The sequence below is a fragment of the Bubalus kerabau genome, chromosome 3, assembly GCF_029407905.1.
Source record: "Bubalus kerabau isolate K-KA32 ecotype Philippines breed swamp buffalo chromosome 3, PCC_UOA_SB_1v2, whole genome shotgun sequence".
NCBI classification, from domain to species: domain Eukaryota; kingdom Metazoa; phylum Chordata; class Mammalia; order Artiodactyla; family Bovidae; genus Bubalus; species Bubalus kerabau.
Window position 1 is genome coordinate 173,522,614 of NC_073626.1, and position 13,979 is coordinate 173,536,592.

The 13,979-nt window shown below is 44.8% G+C and overlaps 1 protein-coding gene and 1 long non-coding RNA gene across 2 annotated transcripts in view; one reads left to right on the plus strand and one right to left on the minus strand.

The window, feature by feature from the left end:
* The first annotated feature begins 1,933 nt into the window (after nt 1–1,933).
* LOC129646873 (uncharacterized) lies at nt 1,934–2,717 on the plus strand. Its single transcript, XR_008712206.1, has 3 exons — nt 1,934–2,023; nt 2,122–2,206; nt 2,582–2,717. It is a non-coding gene; the product is annotated as an uncharacterized LOC129646873 (long non-coding RNA).
* A 3,132-nt stretch (nt 2,718–5,849) lies between these two features.
* Nucleotides 5,850–13,979, minus strand: part of PDE6D (phosphodiesterase 6D) — a 59,376-nt gene continuing 51,246 nt past the window's right edge. Inside the window, exons 2-5 of the mRNA XM_055573736.1 lie at nt 10,338–10,426; nt 9,669–9,794; nt 8,621–8,726; nt 5,850–6,445 (exon numbers count right to left, since the gene is read on the minus strand). Of these exons, the coding sequence (XP_055429711.1) occupies nt 6,364–6,445; nt 8,621–8,726; nt 9,669–9,794; nt 10,338–10,426 (403 nt within the window). The 3' untranslated portion in view covers nt 5,850–6,363. The remainder of the gene's footprint in view (nt 6,446–8,620; nt 8,727–9,668; nt 9,795–10,337; nt 10,427–13,979) is intronic.

The following is a 13,979-nucleotide window of genomic DNA, read 5'->3' on the forward strand; positions in this document are numbered from 1 at the left end:
ACAGCTGTTTCAGAGCTCGGAGCTGGGTGCTCAATACGCATTTGTTGGTACTGCTGCCAGTGATGGTGATATTTGTGTGTTTAAGTATGTTTCTAATCCTCTGAAAGACATAATTTTAAACTAAAAGTTTTATCAAAGAGCTGCAAATGCTCTCTGTTCACAGAAATCTTTGTGTCTCAGAAATGTTCTTCACAGTGCAACTAGACTGAAACAAATAACTAACAATTCTCTTTATTAAGTAGTTAGGTCCAAACAACTTATTCAGTATTAATGTCCTACTTACTAGCCATATTATTTTGGAAAAAGAAAAGCCACATAGAGAGCAAAAATATTTTTATTTCATTTATAATCACAAGGACTTACAAATGGAGTGTGTGTGCCTGTGGGACCCGGCACAGCTTTTCCAACCTGGAGTTAGATTGGACCACACCCCTCATTTCCTCTTTACAATGATTTTCAGCAGTGTGTAACACATGTCCTGGACCATTACATTGCTTTTAAAAACTAAAAGATCCTGTGCCACCCCTGTGGATTCACTGCAGTGCCCTGGGGTGCCTCAGTGTACAGATTGGGAAACAAATGTATTGGGTTGGCCAGAAAGTTCGTTTGGGTTTTTGGTATGCTGCCATGGAAAAGCCCAAACAGACTTTTTGGCCTACCTGATATTTACTAAATTTCTGCTTCTGACTCCACTGGATTGCATTTCTCAGGTTCTTCAAAGCCATAGTCAAAGCTGCTCAGTTTCATACCAAATAAAAGCACCTGAAGGAGCTGCTAAGCGGCTTTATGTTTTCACTTTGAGGGCCATTTTAACGGTGCGTTTATGGAAGGCGGCAAAACGAGTACCAGGTCACTAGCCAGAAATTCTAAAAATAAACTCGCCAGTACACAGGGATTGGTGAGCATATGCACGCCCTGGGGTGCTCTCTGGTTGTGGTGTGAAGGATAAATGGGGGTTGGGGGCAGGCATGCCGCTGGCTGGACAGGCCCCAGATGGTTATAGGAACTTTAGCAGGGGTGGTGGGGATGGAGGACACGATGGGGGAGATGCTTATGGAAGCTGAGTCAACAGGCTCCCATCTACTGGATGGCGGGCAGCCCACCCTCCCTACTAACTTCCAGAAGGCCCCATCATCCCCCACACCTGGGCAGATTTAAAAAAAATATTTATTTATTTGGCTGTGCTGGGTCTTTTGTTGCTGCGCAGGTGTTTCTCAAGTCTCCGCGAGCCAGGGCTCCTCTCTAGTTGCGGTGTGCATGGGCTTCTCACTGAGTGACTCCTCTTGTTGCCGAGCACGGCCTCTCTTGAGCGCGCCGGCTTCAACTAGTTGCAGCACTTGGGCTCAGGAGCACAGATTTAGTAGCCCTGGTGCACAGGCTTAGTTACTCTGTGACGTGTGGGATCTTCCCGGATCAGGGGTCGAACCTGCAGGAGTTGCATTGGCAGGCAGATTCAACGGCTGAGCCACCAGGAAAGTCCCAGGCAGATGTTTCTATACGGCCATCCCCTCCAGGCCTGAGGGGTGGAGCGCAAGGATGTCAGCATGGGTGTCTGTGCCCTGCTTCCTCCTCACCCTCTTCTCCATCCTTCACCAGGTGGAAGGGGCAGGCAGTCACTCCTCCCACAGGGCAGTGCTTTCCCCATCACACCCAGAGGTCTTTGTAGTATCAAGCCTGGCACATTTGGTTCTTACTTTGTTGATGACAGGTTAAAAGAGTGTAAAAAATCTTTGTTTGAGTCAAACCTGGCTTTCCAGACTGCTGGCTTGCTGCGGGAGCTTGTCAATCCTTGTTTCAGGGTCAAGGGCTGAATGCTGACTTCTTTCCGTTTTTTCACCTCCTCATTTCAGACATGCTGCCACTGCACTGCTCTGTTTTCTTCAGAGCAAATTGATTACCATCTGAAATTATCTGCTTTCTGTCTCTTCTCATTAGGCTCTCATGGTAGGGACTTTGCTCATCTTGTCCAGCAAGTGTCTCCATCACTTAAAACAGTGTCTGGCACATAAAAAGTGCTCAATAAGTATGTGTGGAGTGAATGTATAATGCTTAAAGAATGTGACAACATGTTTTCAATATATACTAACAAAAAAAAAAATCCCAAATTTACCAACATTTTAGGGACAGGGCAGCTGGAAGAAAATGAAGAGCCTGCAAAGTAACAAGAAGCAAACGCTCAGGAAAGGGGCTCCCAGGACCCCAGCAGGTAAAAAGCAAGAAGGGCTGGACAGGGGCAAGGGCTCAGTGGAGTTCTCTGATGCCTCAGAGGAGAGGCGGCCACAGGCCAGGTGAGACAGCAGAGGGTCAAGCAGTAAATGAGAGGCAGAGTGCAAAGAGTGCGAGGAGATAATTCTGGGGAACTTGACTCTGTGGAGAAAGAAAAGGATGAAACAGGAGCTGAACTCTATGCAGGATTGAAGGAAAGCCTTTTTTTTTAATTCATCTTTTTTTTAGGGTAACTTGAACATGTTTTGTTGGCTGAGAGTTGAAGGATCCAGAGAAGAGAGGGCTTTCCTGATTTTTTCTGCACTGCATGTCATCTCTTACTTTGAATGCCCACCTTGTCCTTTTCTCATGGCAGGCATTTATAACTGCTCAACTGGAGACGACACTCGGAAATGCAGACCTGTGCTCTCTAACTGGTACACAGTGTGGCCTGAATGGGCCAGATCCCCTCTGCCAGACTGCGCATCCTCCAACTCCCACGCCCGCCTGGGGCCAGACTCAGGGCTTCACCACATGCCCCATCACAGAAACCACCCAGCACTCTGGCCAGTAACACAGATGGGAAGGTGGACGAGACAGCTGACTCACATCACACAGGAAACCTTAACCAAAACTCTCTAAATAGAAGTCTGTGTTTTAAAAGAGTCTCTTACGTTCTCCCAAGTCTTTCTCAAAGGCCATGCTGCCTGGGGCTCTTCTGTCCTCCTCTAAAGATGACAAAGTTCCTCTGGATGGCCCCAAGCAACTGGACAGGTCAGAACTTGCACAGGTCAGAACAGGCCACTTGCACAAGTCAGAACTGGGACTGCCTTTGTTCCTTAAGCATGCTGCTTGGAGATCTCAGTTTATCTTATGGTCACCAGTGGACATATTATGTCTCTAATACTCACTGAATGCCAGTATTTTGGATTTAAAAAAAATGTAAAAGTGGGTCAAGCTTTTATTTTGCTTTCCAAAAATGCCTTTTCTCAGCATCAACCTGTTTCCTTCCTTTTTCCTGGACTGTCTTCTCCCCAGCATCCACCCAGGGAAAGCTCTCAGGCCTGGACACATCCTGATGGAGAAAGGACTTCCCAGGGGAGGCTTCTCCACCTGCTTAGACTTCCTTCACTGCCCTGCTCCACTCACCCACCCAGCCAGCACTATCAGGGAAATACTGTGTTGTATTTGTATCCCTGTTGAAATACAGGGACAGTGCTGTATTTCAAAGATTGTTCCACAGACCACCTGTAGCAGAATCAGCCGGGGTGCTTCCATAGGCAGGTATCTGGGCCTGATACCTGCTAAGTCATCATTTCTGGGGATGGGCAGATGTCCATAAATGTTAGAGAAACAGTGGCTGTACACTGTGCCAGGTCTGATCTGAATGCATCTCCTTCCAATAACATTTTGTGATCTTTAATATATCCACCCCCAACCCCACACAGATTTTCAGGCATTTGGACCAGCACTCACCCTACAGGGGCTGACCTGAACCCACCAAGGATCCTGGTCCCTGCAGGTCCCGTGTCCTCTCTTTCTGCCTGGCCTGTACCACCTCCCTTCTCCTCCCACCATAGCATTCAGCCATCCTCCCCATCAGTTCAAGTCCCACCCGTGCTTGGAACTCCTTGATCGGCATTGTTCCCAAAGCACACGCTTTTCTTCCTTGTTTGTTTCATGATTTGCTGCTGTTGTTCAGTCACTCAGTCATGTCTAACTCTTTGCGACCCCATGGACTGCAGCAGGGCAGGCTTCCCTGTCTTCTACTATCTCCTGGAGTTTGCTCAAACCCATGTCCATTGAGTCGGTAATGCCATCCAACCATCTCATCCTCTGTTGTCCCCTTCTCCTCTTGCCTTCAATATTTCCCAGCATCAGTGTTTTTTCCAGTAAGTTCGCTCTTCTCATCAGGTGGCCAAAGTATTGGAGCTTCAGCTTCAGCATCAGTCCTTCCATTGAGTATTCAGGCTTGATTTCCTTCAGGATTGACTCATTTGATCTCCTTGCTCTCCAAGGAACTCTCAAGAGTCTTCTCGAGCACCACAGTAAAAAAGCATCAGTTCTTTGCAAATGTTCAATATTTCCTGAGCACATGTACCTTGGAGAGATGGCAAGCTTCTAAGAAGGACTGGGCAATAGTTCTTTTTGTTTTTCTCAGAGCAGCTAGCAAAGCAGTGCTAGCTGGGTGGGTGAGTGGGGCAGGGCAGTGAAGGAAGTCTAAGCAGGTAGAGAAGCCCCTTGGGAAGTCTTTTCTCCATCAGGATGTGTCCAGGCCCAAGAGCCTTCCCCGGGGGGATTCTGGGGAGAAGACACAGTCCAGGAAAAAGGAAAGAGACAGGCTGATACTGAGAAAAGACAAGGCATTTTTGGAAAGAAAAAGAAAACCTTGACTCACTTTTATCTTTTTTTTTTTTAATTCAACCTTTGGTATTTAAAAATTAGGTTTTGAAGATAACAGATCTAAGAATGGAGTCATCACTGAAAGATGGAGATACAGTACTAAAAATGTTCTGCTTCTCCCACCCACAGATGCAAACAGGCCCTTTGCGGTAACAGATGGAAGGAGAGCAGGGATCTAGGAGCAGGGGCTCCACCAAGAGGGCCCAACTCAGTGTATTTTCCCTCCTCTGGCCTCAGACCTTACTACTTTAGGAACCAGAAAAATTTGCTTAAAAAAATTTTTTTTTTGGATGTGGACCATTTTTTGAAGTCCTTTATTGAATTTGTTACAATATTGCTTTCTCTTTTAAGTTTGTTTTCTTGGTAGTGAGGCATGTGAGAAGGCATGTACATTGGAAGATGAGGTCTTAACCCCTGGGCCTCCAGGGTAGTCCCAGAACCAGAAGACTTTTCATTGCTGGTATTTTATAAAGGACAGTGAAGGCTACTGATAGTTCACAGGTAAGTTCCTAAAAAAGAACCCTTTCTTGTTTGTTCTCTGTGTTTTTTGTTTTTTTTTTTTTAAACTCTTTTGGCCACCCTGCTCAGCATGTGGGATCTTAGCTCCCAATCAGGGATCAAACCTGAGTCCATTGCAAGGCAGATGCTTAGACTTCACCAAGGAAGTCTCCAGAAGAACCCATTTTAGTTTTCTTTCTATTGTCATACTTAAAAGCACTGCAAATATAACTTCTGCTCCCCTACACGGGCTCCCTCTGACCGCGGTTTTCAACGTCTCCCGGCATCCCTCCTCATCCAGGTACTTCCCCATCACTGTTCTCCAGGTGAGTTTAGGGAGACCTTTTCTTCATTTTGTAACTTCTAGTGTCTTGTTTAGGAAGGTAAGAGTCCTTACTCGACCAACTTAGAACCTCCAACCTCTCTGGAAACCTCTTGAACAAATGCACATTATAAAAGAAGGGGAAAAGTTAAAAACAATAGACAAATGGAGGGCACATGTATGTTGAAGAGAGCCACTAAAATACCACATCTAAAAGACAAATGTCAAGGTCATGGGTCTTGCTCAAGTGTGTTGTATGTTCTTGGAAAGCAGTGATTGAAGCACTCAGGAACTGCAAGATCTATCAGTTCTCTCTGGAGCAAAACAGAGCTGTGATCCTACAGTCTGATAAATGTCTTTCTTCCCATCATGGAGCCGGGTTCACATTCCAAAAAAAGGAGAAATGAAAGAAGTGTCATGCTAAAGACGTAGGAATATTTTAATTAACATGTTTTAATTAATTATGTAATAATAATAATATCGTCTATTTTACAAGTTAAATGTATGAGAATGTATGAAATAGAAACGGTAGGAAAAAACTAAATGCAGGTCAGGAACATGAAGTTTTCCAAAACCAGGGGCCAAAAGAAGATGTGTTGCCTGCAGGGCCCAAGGAGGAGGCAGGAAGGGTGATGGGAACAGGTCGTGGTGTGTGTCTGTCCCTGGGGCTACTCCAGGAAGGAGTCGAGGCATGCCCTCTGCCCTGGTCTGGGACTGGGAATTTATACTCTGGTCAACGGAAGATGGTGGCTTGAGAGAAAAAAGCCATCTGGTTACCTACACAGAGCTGGTCCCCTGGTGGCCGCAGGTGGGTTTTGCCGTAGAAGGAATCAGGGGTGAAAGTGCCAAAAATCAAAGGTGTAGAGGAAAAAAGTAAACAGTTTCCTCCATCCCCCTAAAAAAATGAATTCTTGAAATGCACACACATTCTTCTCTCAAACGTAGAAAAGCCTCACTCTGGATGTGCTTACGAGAAGATCATCATCAAAAAACTTTGTCTCTATGATAACATTTCCACTGTAAGTCAGAAGAGAGGGCAGAAGAGTGAGCGTGTTAGCAACAGATTTCATTTCCACAAAGTAGTTTCAATCTAGGTCTACTGGGCCCGTGGACATGCACTCACCTATATAACCTTGGCTTGGGGATATTAAGATCACATGGGATTAGACATCTCACATGACCTTTTAACTTATGTGATGAGGTTCATCTTCTTCAAGTTTAGAAATTATAAGAGGGAGCATGTCTTAACCCACAGTACACCCAAGGCCCTCTGAGTGCTCTGCATGCAGAGGTGCCTATAAATACGACTTTCTGATTCATGTGAAAACCTGAGACCGCAGGGGTGGTATCTTTTCTTATAAAACTCACTCTGGTGGAAGCTGTGGGTTGGCCTGTCCTGCATCTTTCTCCTCACTTTGGGTAACAACACTCTGTTCTTCTCCTGGGGGAACCCTATCTCCAGTCCATGGTCAGCCAAGTGGCCCCTCCCTTAACTGACAAAAAGGCAGGCACAGGATATAATTTGAGCCAATCAGAATCTCTCCCCTGAGCAAAATCCTTCCCATGGCTGCTCCTTGAGGAATCCATGATTCCTGCCACCTGCATCCTCTGGCTGCTCAGGTCTCAGCCCTACTCTTTCAACTCTGTCCTATAAGCCAGAGTCAGTTTCTGTGGCTTACGGCTCAATAACCCCAAATGATACACCTGTATTGTACGCAGTGTGCAATTTCATTCTTCTTGGTGGGTATGTCAGTGTTTCCAAATCAAACTCCTCTTGAACTGAGTTAAAAGCAAGAGTGGTGCTATTCTGGGGTTCTAAAAAGTAAGACAACTTAAATAACCTGAATATATTATCATAGACTTCCTGGTGTTAGCACCTGAAAGAAATCAGGCCTGGCCAAGAAGTCAAGTAAGGGTTAACAAAATCTAAAAAATGCCCATCTACTTATGACACTGTACTTTCCCAGGGTAGTTAATATCTACCAGATGCATTTTTGCTGGTAATTAATTATAAAAAAATGGGTAAATAAGGAACTCAAAATCTGACTGATTAAATATAAATGTATATTATTTTAGTTTATACTATTATATAGTTATAGTATTTTATAGTTTATACTATTATGTACATAAAAATCTATCCAAGATATAAAATAAAAAAACCTCTATTTACAAATTCAATGTGGTTTTCATAAAGGACCTGTTTAAAGAGGTGATCCAATATCACACAATTATCTGTCTGTGTACATGATCTGCTACCAGGCAATACTTCTAAAACCTTTAAAAGACTAAAATCTTTTCCCAAGAGAAAATGGTAGGTGGGCAGTGACTGACTGATGTGGGGCACAAAGGACAAACTATTCTTTGAGCAGGAAGCAAATTTATAAAAATGGTAAGTGAGTCTCTGAAAAACTACAATCAAACATTATCCTCTAAAACAGAATTAGGACTTTGTCAGATTCTGCTGAGGGTCAAACGAAGTACACAGTATCAGGAGTTTGATAGTCAGGAAAGGGAGCTAATTAGCATAGATTTAATTTATGTTATGTGCTAGTTTTCTTCCATACGATCTCATTTTATCCTCACTCTATCTCTGTGAGACAGGATTATTAATTCTTCGTTTAGAGAGAAGAGTAAGGCCCAGAGAAAGAAAGTATATAGCCAAGGTTACACTACTGCTGCTGCTTCTCCTGCTAAGTCGCTTCAGTCGTGTCCGACTCTGTGCGACCCCATAGACGGCAGCGTACCAGGCCCCGCCGTGCCTGGGATTCTCCAGGTAAGAACACTGGAGTGGGCTGCCATTTCCTTCTCCAATGCATGAAAGTAAAAAGTGAAAGTGAAGTCGCTCAGTTGCGTCCGACCCTCAGCAACCCCATGGACTGCAGCCTACCAGGTCCCTCCGTCCATGGGATTCTCCAGGCAAGAGTACTGGAGTGGGGTGCCATTGCCCTCACTAGTCAGGGTTAATCAGGAATTTAGTCTAAAGGTCTAGTCTGAAGTTTTTAATTCTTTCCACTCTATCATACTGTCTTTTCACGTGACTGAAGTCAGTAAGCTGTAACCTTGGATACCCTGGATACTCTTACCCCTGTTCTCAACCTAGGTTGCCTGCCTGCTGAATGGAACCATGTGTCCCATATGCCTGGACTTGCTGCTTCAAGATACCTCCACCGTCCCTGCGGCCCGTTCACTCACGTTAGCACGCTGGCTGGCATCATCTGGGACTCGGGCGCGGCCTCTATCAGGGACTGCCAGGTGTTTGTTGAGTTAGGGATCACAAAGCCAAACTCGAAGAACCATTCTGAAGGAAGAAGGAAAAGTGGGTGAGCTGGAGCCCTGGGCAGAGTCTCGGGGCTCTGTGTCCCCATCCTTTTGAGCAGGCCTTTTCCTACCCCTGCTGCTAAGTTGCTTCAGTCGTATCTGACTCTTTGTGACCCCATAGATGGCAGCCCATCAGGCTCCACCGTCCCTGGGATTCTCCAGGCAAGAACACTGGAGCAGGTTGCTATTTCCTTCTCCAATGCATGAAAGTGAAAGTGAAGTCGCTCAGTCGTGCCCGACTCTTAGCGACCCCATGGACTGCAGCCTACCAGGCTCCTCCATCCATGGGATTTTCCAGGCAAGAGTACTGAAGTGGGGTGCCATTTCCTACCCCAGGAACCACCAATGAAGCCATCAGAAACCTCCCAGGCCAGAGGCCACAAGAAAGGACATGGAAGCCCCCTGAACCACACCAGAGGTCTGCTCCTATGCTCTGAGATCTAAAGGACTAGGACCAGCAGCATTTTCTTCTAAGTAGGCTAGATGTAAATTATACACAGAGGCACAGAACAGGCCTTTTCACTTGTCACTTCAGATCTAAGACACAGAGTGCACTCTTACACTCAATGGTGAAGAAAACTCACTGCAGGGTGCCCTTGCCAGTGGAATCTGTATGTGATAGTATGGAGAGCACTGTACCAGGGCCTAACCAGCAGCTTCCTCGTGACCACATCAGTGAAAAGCCAGCACCACCCCTAGGCCCTCTAGGGTCAGTAATCCTCTCACTGGGCTCAGAGCCCCTCACAGTTGCCAGCTTTGTTTCTGCTTTTTGCCCAAGCTCCCAATCTCCCAGGGTGTAGGAACCCTATCCAAGCTGAGTTGCAAAATGGATGTTATCAAAGCAGGGCTTTAGTTCCCTGAGTCTTGACTTCCACCCCTGTCACCCTAAGCCCAGATACGAGGCATGTAGGCAGCAGAATACCTTCCAGACATTGCCCTTTGAAGTAGACTTTTTGTTCCAGGCGGAATTTTTCCATTTGCTCTGCTGAAGAGAAGTTCAGTTCTCGAGACACTGCCTTGCATTTGAGGATTTTCTTGGGAACACGGGCTGGTAAAGAAAAAGAAATACTGAAACCATTTCTGGGAGCTTCTTAGAGATGATTTAGAGCTTATCTTATCTATGCTAAATCTCAGAGAATGCCTCGGTAACAGAGTTATACTTTTGGATTAAAGGCAGAGGTCCCAAACTGGTCCAATGCATCTGACTGAAAGATCTTCAAGGAACACCAGATTTAGTGCACCGAAAGGCCTTACCCAGCCCCTCTTATCAGGAAGGAGGCTGAATGGCAGCCTTCTTTCTAGTCTGTCCTGTCGGTTTTAACCCCTTGGTTTTTCTTTTATTTCAGGGAGATAAAAAGTCAAGATCTTTATATCTTTGGGTATGTTTTAATGCTAAAATTTCAGCACAGAGTTGGTTTTGGGAAGTAGGAGAAAGAAACATAAGGAAGGCACTAGAAATCTCAGCATCACGTGGATGGACGTGCTGTGCCTGTAGAGGCCTGTCCACTGGTGGTGCTGTGTCAACTCAGCTCCCTGACTCCCCGGGCCTGCTCTGCGTCGTCAGCCCTGTGCAGAAAAGGGTGGAAAGTACCTTCGTGCTCCACGCCAGGGACTGACAGGTCTTCTGTTCCTTGCCAAAGTATCTTCCCTGTCTCAGCATCCCGAAGGTTCATCCAATTTCTGATCAAGTATATTAAGGAAAAAGAAGACCCTAAAGCCACCTACTTTGTCCTCCAGGTGTCTCAAATGTGCTCCTATTGACTCCTGTTTACTTCTCAGCAAGCTGGCCTGACTGCTAAGTGCCAAGAAAGCAAATATAAATGTGGAAGAGAGTGCAGAAGACATCTAAAGGAAGATGCAGAGACCCAGGGGAGATATTTTTATTTGCAACATGAGAGCTCACAGATGGTACACGTCTAGCAATTGCAAGAAAGAGGTAGAAAATGAACAGTGCAAAATTTTAAATTTTCCAACAGAAACTGACCAGCTGAGATAAAAAGACTTGAAGAAACAGGTATGAGAAAAATCCCAGGACATGACTCACGGAGATAGCCCTACAGTGAAAATCACTGTCCACAAGCGTTACTCACAAATCCAGACCTTTCAAGCAATGCTTTTTTTTGGCTATGCCACTTAGCTTCTGGGATTTTAGTTCCCTGACTAGGGATTGAACTTGGGCCCAGCAGTGAAAGCATAGACTCCTAACTACTGCCAAAGAGTTTCCTCAAGTAGCCTTCTTACCCCTTCACAATCAATATAAAGTCATTTATTTTTAAATTGGCAATAAAATTATCAAGTTTATATTTTTAAAAAATGGAACAAAAAACCTTTCACTTTATATTCCAAATAGTAAGCCCCGGGCCTCAATCTCAGGAAAGCCAGGGTCTGAGATTGGAATTTGTCTGTCCTCCTTGCTGGAGCCCAGCCCGTGAAGGACATCATAGCCACAGGCAAAAGGGGGTCCCCTCGGCTCTGTCCGAGTTAAGTAGCTGCTGCAAAGGAAGCCAATGGGCTGTCTGGGTTAGGCTGTTTCCCTAGCCTGCTGCTGCTGCTGCTAAGTCACTTCAGTCGTGTCCAACTCTGTGCGACCCCATAGATGGCCTCCTACCAGGCTCCTCTGTCCCTGGGATTCTCCAGGCAAGAACACTGGAGTGGGTTGCCATTTCTTCCTCCAATGCATGAAAGTGAAAAGTGAAAGTGAAGTTGCTCAGTCATGTCCGACTCTTAGAGACCCCATGGGCTGCAGCCCACCAGGCTCCTCCGTCCATCTTTGCTATGTAGAAAAACCCAGTGGGGACTCACTTAGTCCTCACCCCAACGATCTACGATTCTCTGAGGGCCTGAGCAGAAAACAAGTTTCCCAATGACGTGGGAAGATCACATTTCTATTACAATTCATTGCAAGTAGACGAATGTCTCTTACCTAATTTTTAGCCTGCGTGCATGCTAAGTCACTTCAGTCACGTTCAACTCTTTGCCACCCTATGGATCTTAGCCTGACAGCCTCCTTTGTCCATGGAATTCTCCAGGCAAGAATACTGGAGTGGGTTCCCCGTGCCTTCCTCCCAACCCAGGGATCAAAAGCGCATCTCCCGCATCTCCTGCATTGGCAGGTAGGTTCTTTACCACCATTTTGAGGTTATATAATACCCTCATTTCCAGTTCCCTACTTCCTGAGAGATACATGCATATATGTACATACATGTGACACGTATGATTATAAAAATACATTTGGAACACATAAAATGACTGAATGTTCACAGGTGCCTCAGTCTGAAACATCCCTAACCTGAACTTCAAGCATCTCATCCCTGGTCTACTTTAACATGCCTGGTTATTCTGGGCCTCAAGGCAATGGCTTCACAGACATCACTTTAACAGTAAACAGCCCATTCCCAAGACAGAGACACAGAAACAGTGACCCCACATCTCCAGCATTTATAGATGACTGTCTCAGGTGGCACCTCCTTGAGTCAACATGAAGGAGTACTACATAGACAGAGATGGAAGTTAGCCATTGAGCTGAACACATGAAGAGCTTAACTGAAGGCTGCATTCCAAAGAAGTTAGCTTCCAAGACCAAAATGACCTCTGCTGTTCCCTCCTATTGTCAGGTCAGAGACAATAAGCTGTGAGAACTGGGACCCTGCCCCTGGGACTGCCCCAGTCCCCTGGGATGAAAGACAAAGTTGAGAGATACTTTTAGAAAGAAAAAAAGACAAAAGGATAGACACTGAGAGTAAAGATACAAAAACTGGACGCCGGTACAAGAGGCCCAACATCTAGCTAATATAACTTTGAGAAAGAAGAGAAAAAAACAAGGAGAGGAAGTCATCAAAAAAATGAATTCAAGAAAATGTCCCAGATTGAAAAGGTCCAGCAAGGGCCTGAATTGCATCACTGTGAACTTGCAGAACATAAGGTTAAAAGACAAGCTTCCAGAAGGAAAATGAGTTGTTACCCAAAAGGTCAAAATCAGAATGCATAAGACTTTTCAACAGGGACTCTGGAGGACAGAAAAAAATGGAGCAGTGCCTTTAAAATTCTTAAAGAAATGATTCCTAAAACTAATAAACCTTTACTTTCTCAAGAAACTAATAGTAACACACTCCTTCAAAATGACAGGAAAGACCAAGGAAGAGAATAACATGGAATCCAGGAAGCAAGAGATCTAAAACAAGAAACAGCAAAGGGGTCCTCAGAGTGATGGTGAAGGAGACCCCAAGACAAGAGCTCCTTAACAGGCCTGGAGGGCGACTGGTCCAGGGTCCAGACAACAGCAAGCCATAACACTCATGGAGACGTTTAAGAAGATGAAATTAAAAACAACAAAAACAAAAAGATGAAATTCATATATCTGATGTGTTTATATGAAAAGAGGGTTGATTCAATTAGGGGAGGTTTGGGGTCAAATTAGTGAGAAGTATAGAAAATTTAAGCAAATTAAAAAAAAACCAATTATTAGCATCAGGGAAAAATTAAATGTGGTACTGGAGAAAGGAGTAGTCACAGCATACTACACAGCTTCATCACAGTGCTGACAAAGTGATAAAAACACAGATCATAGGTTCAACACAATTATCCTGGGAGGATGGGAAAAGGAGAAGAGAATGTGTGTGTGACTAAGCGTAAAGTATTGAGACAGAACAAAACTCATTTTCATCATGGAAAGTCAATAAATAATGTTTAAAAGGGAAACATTAAGATATAACCACAGTGCACTATTTGGAAATATCAAGATAAACACCAAATAAATCAGTTAGAAAGAAGTGAAAATAGTTTTCTGGAGAAGGAAATGCCATCCCACTCCAGTGTTCTTGCCTGGAGAATCAATCCCAGGGACAGGGAAGCCTGGTGGGTTCCCGTCTATAGGGTCGCACAGAGTCGGACACGACTGAAGTGACTTAGCAGCAGCAGCAGGGAGTAGAAAATCACAGTGTGAGCAATGAAATGCTCTTCGTCTTTAGAAACCAGGGAGAACTATGACTCTATGTGAAGTATACATACAACTCTGATAAAAATAAAGACTAAGTTTAAAAAAGATAGTCCCAAGTTTTTTTTGTTTTTGTTTTTAAAAACAATGAACAAAGCATTAAAGGAAAAGAAAATTAATATTCTTCATGCATGGCTGAGCCTGAAAAAGACGGTTAATATCTGTAAAGAGACTGAGCTCCAGACAAATACAGTTGATAGTTTATATGTCTTCCCCCCCCACCCCCGGCTGTCTAGCAAC